The sequence below is a fragment of the Zonotrichia albicollis genome, chromosome 6, assembly GCF_047830755.1.
Source record: "Zonotrichia albicollis isolate bZonAlb1 chromosome 6, bZonAlb1.hap1, whole genome shotgun sequence".
Lineage (NCBI taxonomy): Eukaryota > Metazoa > Chordata > Aves > Passeriformes > Passerellidae > Zonotrichia > Zonotrichia albicollis.
In genome coordinates, this window is record NC_133824.1 from 28035572 (window position 1) to 28052150 (window position 16579).

At 35.8% G+C, this 16579-nt stretch overlaps 1 protein-coding gene across 8 annotated transcripts in view; it reads left to right on the top strand.

Moving 5' to 3' along the window:
* Positions 1–16579, top strand: part of PCNX1 (pecanex 1) — an 89253-nt gene that overhangs the window by 40324 nt on the left and 32350 nt on the right. For 4 of the 8 annotated variants that reach the window (XM_074542891.1, XM_074542892.1, XM_074542896.1 and 1 more), the window contains 9 exons: positions 3027–3117; positions 4787–4844; positions 6936–7153; positions 8224–8377; positions 9126–9158; positions 10201–10372; positions 13878–13988; positions 14448–14539; positions 15829–15938. In XM_074542891.1, coding sequence (XP_074398992.1) covers positions 3027–3117; positions 4787–4844; positions 6936–7153; positions 8224–8377; positions 9126–9158; positions 10201–10372; positions 13878–13988; positions 14448–14539; positions 15829–15938 — 1039 coding nt within the window. The remainder of the gene's footprint in view (positions 1–3026; positions 3118–4786; positions 4845–6935; positions 7154–8223; positions 8378–9125; positions 9159–10200; positions 10373–13877; positions 13989–14447; positions 14540–15828; positions 15939–16579) is intronic. The other 4 variants (XM_074542893.1, XM_074542897.1, XM_074542894.1 and 1 more) reach the window with 3 other exon arrangements.

The window sequence follows — 16579 nt, forward strand, 5'->3', positions numbered from 1 at the left end:
TGGTTGTCTCTGGATGTGGTGATGAGATATTTTGGTCTTTTGGAACAAGGAAACTTGCTTCAAAGAACACACATTTATCTTCTCTCCATGTCACAATGAAGATGTATTTTGGATTTGTGTGCTTGAGTATCACAGTGTCTTGGTTTGTTATTGTAACCTGGTCGAAATAGAATATTTTTGGGTGACTTTAATTTGTTAAGAATTACAGGTCTCTTTTTTTTGTGTGTGTGTTTGTGTGCAGAGAAGTTAGACATTTATGTTAAGCAGGCAGACATGCTATTGATCATGTTTCTTGGTTTGCAACATTATTTTTGGAGCTTCCCATTTGTTCACAGCTTAATAAAGCTACAGGCTTTAGAGAGAGAAAATATGTTCTTAAGCTTATTCAATGTGGTGCTGTTCCAAGTATCCCATGGAGAATGCTGTTTGGGAGACAGGAATGGGAAAGAGTCACTAGAGTAAATAAAAATGCTAGGTATGTCCATATGTATTGAATCTTGAGTATTGAAATTCTTCATTAGAATTTGTGTGCTGTGAGGAAGCTGTTCCTGTCTCAGAGTTTAAAAATTAAGGATTTTGGAGCCTATTTTATTATCTCCAGTTAGACTTTGGAGTTTGTGTCACCAATAGCAATGAACAGTCCCTGTCAAGTTTTCTACTGAGATGAGTTGAGGCTTTTCTGAAAAATCTTTTATTTAAACCAACCAACCAAAAAATCCCAGCAGAATGACAACAACAAAACCAAAGCAAATCAAAAGCAGAAAAAGAAAAACAAAAAAAAAGGGGCAGAAAAATTTTGTATTAATGAGAAGCTGTGCTTGCCAGGGAGCTAACTTTCAATGGAAACCTCTTTAAATAGGTGGATGTATTGCAAGCATGACATATCCTGAGTCCATTTTGTAGTTTGTGTATAAGCAATGGGAATTAAGTGTTCTGTTTGCAACCTCTGTAAATCAGTTTTGTTATATCCCACTGCAGCAGTGCAATGCTTACAGCAGCAATAGAAATGCTGCAAATTTTGGTAGATTCACAGATAAGTTGGGTGACAGGGAACTATAGATATGAAAAAGTGTAATAGTTCAGTAAACTTCTGCTGAAATAAATACCTGATGTGTTTTCCTCAGTCCGAGGGAAGGGGAAGTTGTATGTACAAGTAGTATATTCTAACTTCTTTGACTAGAATTTCATTAAGTTAAAAATTAAAAAGTTTAATTTCCCCGATCTCTATTCAGTAATGCTAAACTATGAAGAATTTAACCCAAACTTCCATTTTTTTAAGGACTGCATACCCCGATTTTCCTATAATAATTAACGCACATTTTTGTCCTGAGTAGAACCTGAGGTGTATTTGTATTGTCCAGTATCTCCATGTTTGCTCCTGAAACTTTTTTATTGACAGAGTTAATAAATATACCTTTGTAACCAAGGGTTTTTATTAGTTGTGGGAAGATTACCCATGTTATCTACTAGTTTAAATTTTAAGCTTCAATAGTAACTGTGTACTACACACTGCATTGAAAACCAAAAGATAATCAGCTAAAGCACTTCATTAAAATCTTATGCAATGAGGAAAAAGGCCTAACAAATGAGCTTTGTACTTAGGCCTGTGGCAGATGTAATTGAATATCGGGAGAGAGCTGTCGTGCATGCTGTTTGTGCCTCCTGAGCTATGTAGGGAACTGTCTGTCACAATGGTGGCTCTGAGCACAGCTGTGCTATTTCCCTGTTGGTCTGAAGTGCTCCTTCTGAGGGTAGAAAGCTTTATGAAGATGTTTGCAATATACCAGTTCTTTTTCTTTGTTTCACTGGTTTTAAGCATCTAGCTTGAGGGATTTAACCTGATAAGAATCAAATTCTGAATCAAATGTCTGTGCGTCTGAAGAGAAGCTGCTGCAGGATTATATTTTGTTAAAAAAACCGTTCAAAATCCACGATATTAGCAGGTTGTGCTCTCACAGAAATGGGAAAGATTGGAAGCTCTGATTTTGTTAGCTGTTTCTGGGGACTGCTTGATATCTTGTATCAGCAGAAGGAAAAGCTACAAGACATACAGCTGAGAGGTGCATACAGTTTTTCTTCACACACTCCCAAGTGGGATTTTTTTCTTTTGTTTATATAAGCTGATATTGGAATATTGCATGTTTTGCATCATGACTTAAGGGTTTTAATCTAGAAGATTTGGAGAAATTGGCAGATATTTCATATGAGATCAGTTTCAAAATCAGGTTCCATGGATTCAGAGCTGAAATATATTGAACCTGGCCTTCAGGGCAAATTTACAATGCTTATCTCTCTGATCAGACTAGTGTTGGGAGGTGGGTGCTGTGAAAACAGATTTGAGTAAGGTAATTTATCATTTGAGTTACCATCTTTGGCTACTTTTTAAAATTAAGCATTTGAGAAGTCCAAATGGTTTACCTAAGAAGTTAGTTTGCAGTCCTTTCTTCTTACATTAGCTTGTAGAATAAATCTCTTCTGCACATTCCTTTTTTGAGTTTCCTAAGTTAAGTTATGAAGCCTCTTTGGCCACTTCTTTCAGTGTCTGTGTTTCTTTTCAAATAGACATGGATGTTTCAAAAGAATTTTATTCAGGATACTTGTGTTATTACTGCTGTAGCTAAATGTTCTTTATGCTGATAGTGAATGATGTACTGATGGTCCTCTTGGGAGTGGGAAGGACTGAAGAAGCTGGTCACTGCAAATTTTTCATGTGGTTAGTCTCTAGGGGGAAAAAGAGACTTACACTGTCCTTCTGTTGTGTTAATGATGGCATCTTGTAAATACAAACTCTTTAATTCAGTACTGCAGTTACAGTGTATATGTTATGTAAAATGGTACGAAAGGCAGCTGTGTAGCTAATGTCTGCCCTGGTGGCACATTCATGAGTAATCACATTTTGTATTCTGACACTGATGTAAATTCAGATGTCTGAATTGATCTCTATAATAAGTTAATGAGTAGAAACTGCTGCCAAGGGGGTGAAACATGAGGAAATTTTGACCTGCTTTTGATCTTTTCTTTAATAGGTAAGTTCAGTTCTACGCTCTACGAGACAGGGGGCTGCGACATGTCGCTTGTGAACTTTGAGCCAGCTGCAAGAAGAGCATCCAACATCTGGTGTGTGTGAAGGCCAGTCAAGAGTGATGATTCTTGTCTTACTGCAATCCAATATTTTATTTTAATTTTAAGAGGTTATTTAGTATGCACTACCAAAAAAATCAGTTCAATCTGTTAACCATATACTTTTACTTTTGTGACTCAAGTGATTTTTACTAGAAGATAACATTAAGTTAAATATTTATCTCAGAAAATGAGTATAACTGCTAGCTTAACCAGTACACTTCCAAACTGAGAACTTGACAAATGCGTTTTTTGGCTTATAGAAAGTCTTTGTTAAAGAATTTAACCCATTTTTGAGAAAGCTAGGTGGCTGTTGACCGTAATGGCTATTGAACTTCGAGATGTGAAGCCGTTGTAAACTGATAAATTTATTCTCAAGTTCATGGATGGCATCAGACAGTAAATGGAAGTGTTAACATGCCTGAGATGAAAATTTGATTTGCAGCTGAAATAGCCAGCTACATACTGGAAAGTTCATCTGCTGTTAGAAAGATGCCCTTTCTTTCTCTTAAAAGATAGGAGGCAGAAGAAGGAAAAGCAACCCAAAGTCTCCTGTGGCTTCCCACCTGCCCCCAATCCACTTCACTATGTAGAATTGCTCTGAAGCTATTGCACCATGCTGAATGCTATAATTCCTACCACATGTACATGGAATAGCTCTTGGAATTATGGAGTAATGAATATAAAACATCCCATCTTCAAATCTTTCTTTTGAGAGTATGCAAGTGCCTTTTGTAGAATTGAACTTTGACCAAAAGTTCTGGATTCCTTCCACAAAGCTGCCAATCCCTGCCTCTACTGCTTGCATGTTCCAGATGCAATGGCTTTGCTGATGGCTGCTGTTACGAAGTTGAATGTACTAATGGAAGGAACAAACTGGCCACTTCAGATAATCAGACCTCGGCTGTAGAGAATACTTGAGTTTGAGTGAAGTAAAGTTGATAACAAAGAATGTTTTTATCTTAAGGCAAGGAACTGAAGGGAAGTTGCATAAATTTGATACAAGTCTTACAACCATGTGATTTACATGGAAAACAAACATCCAAAAGCTATCCAAAATTGGGGAAAAAAGCAGTGGTTGGATATGGACTCTCATACAGTAAGAGAAATTTCATCTCTAATGAATGGGAATTGCAAAGTAATTTTGCTCTTCTTACCAGAGGTTTAAGTTTTTAAAAAGCAGTTTAAGTAGCTCACTTTACTTGTGCTAAGTATATGCTATTTTTGACAGTCTTGGGATTTTGATAAAAACAGTATAGAATTTTGAGAAACTGCATGTGAGCAACTAGAGGCCTCTGAACGTCTTTAGAGATGTGATTGATGTATCTTTACAAATCAGTAACTAACAGCTTATAAAATTTCTGTTTTTCAAGTGGAATAATGGCTATCATTGTAGTTTTTTTAAGATGATTTAGGGACTGGGTATTGAGAATATGTTAAGTGTAAGATTAAAGAGTCTCCTGGCTTACTATAGCTGTGGAATGTACCACAATACATGAGACTAAGTGGCTACTTAAATTTATAATAAGTGACTGAAGGAAAAACTTAAAGATATTTAGATAAAATTCAAAAGGTATCAAAATTAATTTGGGACACTAGAAAATTAGAGTGACCTGATCAAATAAAATGTAGTTTATAATCTGAAGTATTTTCCCTGTTCTTATAGTGACACGGACTCTCACGTATCGAGTTCTACCTCAGTTCGCTTCTATCCACATGATCTAGTAAGTTTTTCTTACTTATTTTTAAAGTATGCAAAGAATCAGAAGACTATCCAACTTTATAGCACTGATTAATCATTCGGTGTGGTAGTTCACTGTTCTTATGAAAGAATTTTGTCTGGATTAATGAAAAGAAAGTATTTAGTATTGTAGTGCCTTCATATATACATAGAAATTAATCTTCCTGCATAGCACTTTTAAACTTAGTTGGTTTCCTCTGATCTAAAAACGAGTGATTTAAAAACACTCATAGAAATTGTTCTAAGATACCTTGTAAAAGTTTCCAAAGATATGTACAATTTAGACAGTTTTCTTTCTGTGCATTACTGAGGTTAGCAGGCAGCAGAAAGACTAAATATTGTATTTTGACTAAAAGAAACTTCACTGGAGTAATTTCCCTGAAAAGAATTTAGAAATCTGCCATTGGAGTCTGATGTGCAAAATACGAATTTGTATGTGGGAAGTGGCTGGCAAAACAAGGCAGAAGCTTACACTGTTTCATACTGCAAATAGCTTTATAATTCCTTAGTTTTATGATTTAGGAGCTTTTGCACTATTGTCAAATCCAGGCATACATGTACTCTTAATTCTGAAGTCATATATTATGTTCTGAAAACAGTGCAAATGGGCATGACTCTTAAGCTGGCAAACCAAAGAGAAGTATGTTGAAGTACCTAATATATAATCAAGAGGGAAAATGAAGTACAGCTTTAGGATTTGGCAGAGGATCATGAGATCTCCACTTGCCTGACCATGCTTTTGATCAAGAATGTGCTTTTTAAACTTGATGTCTGCTAGAGGAACTTGCTTTGCTTTTCACAGTCCCCCTCAAACATGTAGCCTTTAGAAAAAAGGCTGCATTACCTCTTCTATGATTTTGATTTGCCAGTTTAGTCCCATTGGAGGGAATGATTCTGTTTTAAGGCAAATGTGTGACTGTAAAAGCTGAGCCCATTCACCTAAAGGGAAATTTCCACTGAAATTTATTAGTGCCATGAATGTTATGCTGATTCTACCTTTTAAGAAATGACGTTTTTAAAAAATTGTCGAAAAAGGATCTGTTTTCTGACACAGTTTGCCTTAAATATAGTATGGTTTGTGTTTTTTAAATGCCTTTAGAAAGGGAGTGTTCCTGCTTGTTTTTTCATTAGTATTTTTCTAGGGAGGAGAAGCTGGCTAAGCATAGTTAAGTACACTGATGATTTAAGGAGTGATGACAAAAATTTTATAAATCAAGACATTGAATGTTAAACTTACATGATTGTAGGGAAAAAGCCCCTCTGAAGACTAAACCTGTAGTTTTGCACTTGAAGGTGGCATGAGTATTGAAGTTTTAGTCTCTGCCTTACACATTGCGAAGCTTTTCCATTAAAGAACATTTTAGCAGTATGTCAAGATGTTTCTCGGCCTGTTAGAAACTGGATTAGACTATACAATATGTGCTATAGTGTCTTATTAGCATTGAGTACACTCCTTTAGTATCTTTCATGGTTGTTAGTATTACTGTGATTTTCATGAGAACTCTAAACAAACTACAAAATAAGTAATAGTCGTAAATAGCACTTGACTGTTTAGGACAGAGCTTTTTCTTTGGTTCATTTCTGAGTGTATTCTGGATTCAGTGAGTTTGAATTTAACTGTTGGTGCATGAGTATGTTGCATTGTCATGCATAAAGAACCATTCAGCATGGATTTAGATGCAGATTAGCTGACTATAAGAAATGTGTTGTAATTTATTTAAATTAATAATTGGATTATTTTTGTCGTGTATGTTGTCCATGTATCAGTTTACTTGTCTTCAAATTTGAAGTTTTCAGAGTAAATGGGATAATGTGCTTGGAAGATGCATTCATTTGAAATAAGGCATATGCTGAAATGCCAAAGAGTTGTTGTATGCAAACTGTTATTGCTGCTAGTCCTATTCATGTGCTGTGATAAGGACAGAAAAAGTAAGTAGAAGCCTGTGACAGTGCTTAACATGTAATTCCTCAGAAGTGAAACTAAGAGTTCCAGCAATATTTTTCAAAGCAATTTTCAGTATATCTACAGTGATTTGATATAAAGGAGTTTTTGTTAATACTAACTTTCTTTTAGCTTTCTCTTCCTCAGATCAGGTTGAACAGGCTGCTAACAATGGATACAGATCTGTTGGAGCAGCAAGATATTGACCTGAGTCCTGACCTTCAGGACCACATGCAGCCTCAAGAGGAAGCAGCTCAAAAAGTCAAGCAGTACTATCGCTTTTGGATCCTGCCTAAACTTTGGATTAGCATCAATTTTGATAGATTAACTCTTCTGGCTTTATTTGATAGGTGAGATCCTTGTATGTTGCCCGACCTTAGAAAGCAAGATGAAAACAATTACTAAACTGTAATATAGATAAAACTGTCGTTAGAGAATTACACATACTTATTGTACTCTGAAAAATGAAAGAAAAATACTGAATGCAGTTTTTCTAAAATAATGGAGGCTACTCTCATTTTCTTCTGTAGCAATCAAAAAAGGAAAAAGGGAAGCAACCCCCACTTTGCCTGTGTGGGGCAATAATGTATTTGAAGGATCAAATAGAAAGATTCATTGCCAATCTTTAAAGCTAGTGTATAGCCTTCTCCAAAAATTAATTAAAGGGTGTACAACCTGGCATGCACTTAGTCTTTTGGTAAATAGAAAGAATTTGCCTGCTGTTTCAGAGCATTTTTTCCAAGAGTCGTTTAATACTGTGACTTCTTATCCCTGTACATTTACCCAGAGGAATAAAATGAAATTGATCCTCCAGTTACCAGCTTTTGGAATATGTAGAGTATTTATATTTTGGTAATGAACCTCCTTGAAATAAACAGGATAGTAGTGATTCTGTCCAGGGAGGAATACTCATAACTCTGTTCCGAAGCACTAGCAATATCATAGTGAATTATCTGTATTCCACTTGGCATATCTTACTCAAGCAAGAGTATTTTTAGTTTCATCATTAGAAAATCATGAATCAGGTAAGTTAGCATACTTGTGTTTTTTCTTAGGCTTATCATCATCTTGGATGGGCTTTGAATATAGATTTACGTTACAGACCGTGCTTCTGGTGGAACATTTGATTTATTTCTAAAATCATCTTCTGAAGTTATCTTCTGCTGTTTAAAGTAAAATTCCCTAAGATACTAAGATAATGACTGCTTTCAGCTGTCATTGAAATCCTGATAGCTCCTAGTTTTGCTTAAGGACATTGTGCTAGTAGAGTATGGAAGTTCAAATTTATTCGTAACTGTTTTGCTACCAGTATCATAACCCCTGTTAATTTTTGACTCTGACTGCTCTTTTGCAGATTTTTATAGACATAATTAGCTTTAAATTTCTTTTTTTTTCTTTTTTTTCTCTCCCTTTAAAACAGGAATCGTGAGATCCTTGAGAACGTATTAGCTGTCATCCTAGCTATTCTAGTTGCATTTCTGGGCTCTGTACTTCTTATAGAGGGCTTTTTCAAGGATATTTGGGTCTTCCAGTTTTGCCTGGTAATAGCCAGTTGCCAGTACTCACTGTTGAAGGTACTTGAATTTCTCTTCACTTTCTGTAAACAATAGATATAAATCCAGTTGGGTGTTGCAGGTTAGTTAGGGCTTTAAGGAAAAATGTGCATGTTTATAATTTATAAAGTAATGATTAAACTTGGCCTCATGGGAAGTTTGATAGATTGTAATGCAAGGTCACATCACTAGAATGGTTCTACATATGCTTGTTAAACAATCCTTTATTTAGTGTTCTCATGCATTTTTTTGGTGTGTGAAGAGGAGCACATTCTTACATGTTGAAAACCAACTACAAACTGAACTTGAAGTTTTATTGGTTTAGGTTCTAATTTTATGTAGTGTCTACGCCTCAGAGCATTCATAGGAGGCAATTATATCTAAACATATTTTTAATCAGATAATTAATTTTTGTTAGACTGATGATGCTTTACTGTAATCTAAGAACAATTGATTATTTTTTCATTTGACTATTAGGATGGAAATTAGATTTAAAATTTAAGTTCCTAATGTTGAAAAACAGTAGAAATCCTGAAAATAAGAGACTTGGGGATTTTTTAATAGTATTTTGGTTATAGACATCTACTCTTTAAGTAGGTTTTATGGTTTACAACATTGTGCTATTTAAAGGCTGTGATGTGGTTTGTCAATATACAATTGTACAATTAATTGTAGATATTGTTAAAAGAACTTCAACCAAGAGGATGTGTGTGGGTGAACACACTTATCTGTAGTTTGGGTAACTTTCCTCTTTTTATTTTGGTTTCAGAGTGTTCAGCCAGATTCTTCTTCCCCCCGACATGTAAGTCACGGGCATGTGCCACTGTACTAACCCTGCAGATGCAGAACTCCCACAAAGAATTGATCATTTTGGTTTGATTTTTCTGGCATTTCTCCTATGTTCCTTCTTACAAGGCACAAAGGGCTTGTAGTTGTCTTAGTGTGTGAGAAGGGACCTGCCTTACTCTTTGTATTTATTTAGCAAATCATGGCCTCCTTCCTGAGCCTAGCTTATGCTACGGAGCCATGTCATAATAAGGTTTTTGAAGAGTCTTTATTATTCTAGCAATTATACTGAGAAGTATTCTTAATGTTGCAATTTGCTCTGCTGGTGTGATCTGACACAGCTTTGATGTTCTGTTTTAGAGGTGTAGCTCATTCAGTTGTCCTAGTGTGCACACTACTTTATTTTTTCCCTCTAATAAGCTGAGTTTGTAATGCTCTAGTGAACGTTAGTGTTTGAGCATGGAAATGTTAACATTCTAGTATTGCACAACATGTTTATATTCTGTTGTGCATCTGCTAGATTGCCAAGACAAAATATTACCTTTATGTCCTAGATAAGATGTTTAAAAGCATTATTCCTCTACAGCAAGTCATTAATTTTGTGTAAGAAGTTGTATTGTGATAAACACCGATAGAGATTCTGTCCCCCCATGCAGCAGAAGCAGTATCTAAGTAATGAATTTAATCCCTTTTTCCTTAAAATTGATTTATTCTCAGTTGCTTACCATGCCTAGTCAGAGCTTCTCTAGCATTTACTACAGCAAGCAACATAGCATAAACCATAGCTGAGACTAAGGGTATGCCTAGCTTAGTCTAACATAATCTAACTGTTGTGTCTGTTATATCAAAGCCACAAAAAGCATGGACTGGTATCGCTGCAAGGCAATGCTTTAAGGATTTTATGAAGAAAACGTAAGGATACGATGAAGTCACAGTATATTAGTTGATGACCAGTGATTAATTTTGATTCTGAAGGTATCTGTAGTAGAAGAGAAAAAGTTACTTTATCCACTAATAATGAACAAATGTTGGTGTTTTTGTGGTTTCTTTTTAAACAGGGTCACAATCGTATCATAGCCTATAGTAGGCCTGTATATTTCTGTTTATGTTGTGGTCTGATTTGGCTGTTGGATTATGGCAGCAGAAACATATCTACAACAAGGTTCAGGTTGTATGGAATGGCTTTCACCAACCCATTGCTGCTGCTGTCAGCCAGGGACTTAGTTATAGGTGAGTGGCTTTTTCATGGATTTGAATTGTTTGCTTTACAACAGTAGAACTTTAGGGGAACGTTTTCCCCTTCTGTAGCTTTGCTGTAACAAATGGCAGATATGCCCTCTACTAAAATTTTTCATTATCTAATTTCTTAGCCCTTATCCTTGAACTTGCTTATCTAACTTGGACCTGCATACACTACCCTTTGCTAGGACCTAGCTGCTTGGTAGTTAAAAAAACATTTTGATTTGGACTCTTTCACACTCCGTGGAGGGGCTTGTGGCAAATGAGTAGGAGTTCTTTTAGGTTATTTGTATTTAGCAATTGGGCAGAACAGTACAGACACAATTTTAAAAAATATTATACACAGTTTAAGTCTTATTTAATGTGCTTCTTCTTGGAACAGTCCTATCAGCAATACCAAAAATACAATTTTTGAGCTGCATTTCCATTTTGAGGTAATCTCATTGTTTTCTGAGCAGCGCAGTGCATTCAGAATACTGGTAACATTTAACTCCATTACCCCCCCAAACCTAATGCAAAAAAACAAACAACGTAAACCCCAAAACAACAACTCTTTCCCCTGTTATGAAAATAATAACAGCCCTGTAGTCTTAAACAAAGCCCGTAGAAAGGAGAGAGAGACATAAACATTTGAAGACCATCTTATCATGGCAACTTTGTGCAGTGCTTTAATGGAGCAAAGTTATTTGGGTGATCTTCTATGGATCCCTGCTTTGGGTGGGGTAAGAAAATCTGTAAGAATTCATCTAAACTGAATGCAGTTGCTTTTCAGTTATATCAAAATACCTGTTTGTGAAAGACTACAACAGTTAAATGTTACGTCTGTGTGCCCCCAGACCATCTTCTGTCTAAGATAAAAGAAAACTTGGTCTTGGCGTGGGGTTTTAACAGTTTTAATTTATTAAGTAGAATTACTGACTCAAGCATTTTGGATATTAGTTTTTATTACTTGATTTTAGGAGCATCCTGTATTTTATGCCTCATACTGCTTCCCCCTTCAACTTTTTCTGCTAATAACTCTGGATTTAAATGCCCAGAGGGAAAGTGTCTAAGCTGCATATTTATGACCAGAAATTGTCCAGACATTTTCAAAGGTGCTTTTTGAACAAATTCTTTGGTTCCCTTCATGTGCTGGCATACTTGATTCTGTATCAGTAATAAAACAAGAAGATAGAAGACACTTTTGACTCATTCCCGATACAAAACTGACTTAATTTCTCTTGATAATGCTTGGTCAGTTTTGGAAATATTTTCTTCCCTTTTCTACTATGTGGAGTCACTGCCATAGTGTATACCCATATCCCCATATGTAACACATAAATATACATGGAAGTGGTGTGTCCCCCTGTAAAAGTAAGCTACTTTTAAAAAGTACTGAAGAGTGAGTCTTTACCAGTTTTAAAAGATATGGTGGCATTTTCACCAGGCCATGTGCATCTTGGCATTAGCTTTTAAAACTTCTTAGTTCAGGAGTTCTAAATGGGTTTTGGTCCTTATATTTTACTGTTGTTCTGGGGTGTCTTGGCAGCAGCATATGTGGTTTATATTTCTTAACAGTTCTTCCAATTAAAAAATCAGCTTACAAGAACAGCTTATTCTACTTAAAAAGAAAATAAACCCAAAAGAACAAAACAACTCCCTCAACAATAAAAACCCAAACCAAAACCCCAAAAACCAACATGATAAAATACCAAACAAAAAAGAACAACTGCACTAATCTGCATTGCACATCCCGCCCTACCCCCCATGTCGTGCACTTGCCCTTGGAGCAGCTCTTATGTTGCTGAAGTGCTGTTTCACAATGCTTTGTGTGTACTGCAGACCAGGCTGGCTGCTAGCAAACACATTGTTAGGTAAAAATCTCAGCTGCCTTTTTTCCTGTGCCCAGGCAAAGCTACTGAAAGAAACGTGTACAGGGCGAGGTGACCTTTGTATTTAGATAATGTAAATGTTTCTCCTTGCCAACAGACAAGTGAGGACTAGTATAAATGCTTTATTTTGTGTCCCACATAGTGCACTTGATCAATTGCTCTAAATCTACTCCACGTTTAAAATAATCATTTTATCTTTTCACCTAGTTGGTCACTGTTAGAAAACTAGGATGTTACAGATTGTAAAAGCATCATAAATATTGGCTTTTTGTTGGACTAGTCTTTAAAAATTGCGTATTCCCAGATCTGTGTAGCAATTTTGTTTCCAATAGGCCCAAGGTAATTTGACTTACAGACTTTTGGGAAAAAACTTTTTAACCTGTATTTAACACTGTATTTGCCTTCTATTTTGGCTTTCTTGAGGAATGATTTGAAATAGAGATTTGACACGAGAAGTCTAATAAAGTATTTTCGTTAGATATTGAAGAGCTGGTCTGTAGTCCTATATTTCCTAATTAGTGTCAGTAAAAATACAGGATTCAGTGTTTTTCCCCAGCTTGCAACCTGCATGTTTTGAATTATATTGTTGTTTAGCATTGCTATGGAGTATGGAAAAAGATCAGGTTCTCATTATCTATCTCATGTGATGACCTTCAGTGTCCAACTATTCTGTGCATTTAAAATTAGAAAATTAAATTTGAGTCTTGTGGTGCTTTACAAGATATTTTAAAGTTTGTTTGTTCTTTTGGTCACTGGAGCTACAAGTCAATAAGATGGTAGCAAAACCTCCCTAAACTGCCAGACTGTGTGTGTTAGGGTTATTTTTGTTATTTGTTCCTTCTATCCTTCAGAACTTAAAACTTTTAATATGTTGTTACATGTGAATTAGGTCTGAACTACTATATGTGAACATGCGTAGAAGATTATTTCTGCATCTTTTATTCTTTAGGATGGGAAAAAAATATATTTACAGGTGGAGACATAAGCCTTTTATGTATTGAAATTAGGTGGCATTAATTTATCTTTGTGTTCCGAAATCCTGAAATTTGCAGGTGTTTTCATGATTCCTACAGTTGTCTGTTCTTGTTTAAAAACCCAAAAAACCAGAAAACCCAGTCATTTAGCATTAGAATGTTCAAAAGTGGTGTGGGAAAATGAGTAAAATTGTCAGATACTATTAGCAGCAGAAAGCCTGGAGGGGGGGGGTGCTTGGCCTCCCTTTGGTCAGAGTGGCTGGTGTTAGGTTGCTCCTGCAACTCCAGACAGGCAGTTAGGCTCGGATAAATCTCACTTAGAATGAGTCAAAACTTACAAGTCTAATCTGTAAACACCCCTGGCTGATCTTTGCTAAATAAAAATGGAAAGCCTGAATTGGCTTGTGTCCATGTCTACAGCAATTAAAAGGAAAGTACTATTGATTTGTATGACCTCTGTATGCAGTCAGTTCTGAGCCATTGAAGTAGGACTTTACATAATGTATATTTTCTTTAAAATTTATAATAGAAATATTTCAGCGTTGTTGAGTTAAAATGGGGTGTGTGATACCATAGAACTTAAACTGAAAAATATCTCACCATGCTGTTTTTTTCATATTCACCACTTTTTAACCTTCTCTTTTTCTGTAGTGTTTACACTATGTTTCCCTATAGTATTCTTCATTGGTCTCCTGCCTCAGGTGAATACATTTGTGATGTATCTCTGTGAACAGCTGGACATTCATGTCTTTGGTGGCAATGGTGAGTGTTGTGTTTTTTCAGTGGCAAAAGTATGAGATGTGGAGCAGCCAAGATCAGTATGTTAGTTTAAAAATTTAGTGGTTACATTTTTTTTATTCCTAACCTCTAAACATAGAATACTTTAATTGTGTTTTTAAAAAGCCTAGAAGTCTTCTGAGTGATTATTGAGAAATAGAATTACTATCCTAATAACTCTGTAACTTCTTCCTCAACTGGTTTCTATTGCAGTTGACTATTCCCATGGTAAAGCTGTTCAATTATTAGGGACATTAAAAAAACCGCATAAAATGCTCTTAATAAAAATTACTTATAGGGGAAAATGAAAGTAGCTGTTCTGGTTTGAATTGCCTTTTTTTTCCATCAGAGGAAATTAGGGGGCTGATACCTTAAACGGAAGTATTTTGTATTCTAACTTCGAATGGTAATAATGTTTTTTCTTTTCATTTCTCTGATATTCAGCTACCACAAGCCTGCTTGCAGCACTTTACAGTTTTATCTGTAGTATTGTGGCAGTAGCATTGTTGTATGGACTGTGCTATGGTGCCCTGAAGGTGAGAAAAACTTGATGCAGACTAAATCTATTTTGGGGTTTGTTCTCTGCTTCCTTCTGTATTAAGTAACTAAAGTATGCAACTATTTAACTAGAAATATTCATTTGATTTACTAGGGTTTTATTCTTACTCAGCTGTGAAGTCAATAGAGGAGATGCAATGCAGGAGCTAAGCGGTTTTTTTTGCTTTTAAAAGGTGTATGATTTGTGTGTGCTCTGATGGGCTTTTTTATATTGAAAACACATGACATTTACCATCACTTCCATTCTACATCAGTTCTTGAAAATATCATGCAGGTGACTTGTTTCTAGCAGAGTCTGCGTGTAGTTGTATGTTAACCTCTCAAAGTGATGCATGAAAGTATTTTTTTCTGGTGCTGCAAAAGTGAAATAGTACTTTCTAATTAATATTTATTTGAGAATAAACCAAGAAATAGTTTGTAGTGTCAAAGTGAAAATATGTTCCTCTCTGAAAGGGAGAATTAAAGAGTTAGCTGGCCAAGGAACACACATACACCCCTCCCCCATACCAACCCTGTTTCCTTGCTTGAAATGTTGTTTGAAAACAGTATGGAGTGTGATGCTGGTTCTGTTCATTAATTTCAGGTGTTTGTCAATAATCAGACATGCTCAGTTTACAATGAATTATAGCACATGTGGGTTCAATTCAGAGTTGCCTGGCTTTTCCACTTTATCACAGAGAGTAGAAAGTTCCTAGAGGAGTTAGTCCCATGATACTCTCACCTGCAGGACATCATTAGCTTTTTGTGAATTTGTGCACATGTCTCATTAGCCTTTGGTAAACACATCCATTTAAGACAAACAAGCTTTAGCAAGGAATAACTCTTTCATCTTTGTAGATCCAATGCAGATCAGGAAAACACAAATAAAGCCACTGTTTTATCTGCATTCAGCACATTAGGAAAAATAAATCATGTAACGTTCATAACATACATGTAACGTTCAAAATTAAGAAGTGACTAAATACAGCTCTTAATAGTCTGTGGTCTCAAGGAATGCAGGAAATGCTGCATAAGGGTTATGAGAAATAATGACTGTTTAATGATTAAGATGGTGTAGATTTGAGAGATGTACACTGTGCTAGAGTTTTTGATCTATAGTTAGACATAGGTAAAGATGGAACAATATTTTTGTACAAAAAGGCCTGGCTTATTTTTGTGGAGTTGTAGTTAATTTCTCCATTCTCTGTGATATACGTAATTCTTGTGTGTCAGGTAAAGTGGTGTGTACTTTGTCTCCTTTTTATTAACATTTTGTTTCTGTCTCCAGGATTCCTGGGATGGGCAGCATATTCCAGTTCTCTTCTCCATATTTTGTGGTTTATTAGTGGCAATATCATATCATCTCAGCAGACAAAGCAGTGACCCTTCTGTACTTTTGTAAGTGACTTAGTTTGTATCTCTTCCCTAATGAAGAAGCAAGTTGCAAGGAAAAACTACAAATAATGTTACTACTTAGTATTGTTTGAGCTTGTACTCACCAGCACTAATCAGGAGTGGTATATTCTTGGTTCAATGGTTAGAAATTCTCACATTTTGCATCTAGTTCCTTCTCTAGCAATGACCTTTTTTGTGACTTCTGGTAAATCGCTTACACGCCAAAATCTGATTTAATTGCCTGCTGATGTTCTCCAAAATGTCAGTCAGGTGCCATCTTTGTGCTGCTGGGTTTGCTGGGAATAACACGTACCCTTATTGTGTTTAAAGAAGTGCTCAAGGCACTGGTTTAAGCTCAAGTCCCCAGAGTGACTTCTTGAATACTTCCACTTCATTTGTTGATGTATTCTTCTATTGAATATGTGCTCCAAACACTTTTTCAAATAATTATGCTGAATTATAAGGATATCTTTTTGTGATGAGTATTCCCATATGGCATGTGGAAACAGGTATTCCTCTTACTCTGTGCTGGAGTAGAGAATGCTACTGATCTGTTGCTAAGGATGTTTGATTCAGTTAATAATGATACATGTAAAACAAAACAGTTCCAGTAGGAGAAACACCCCCCCAGAATAACCAATAAA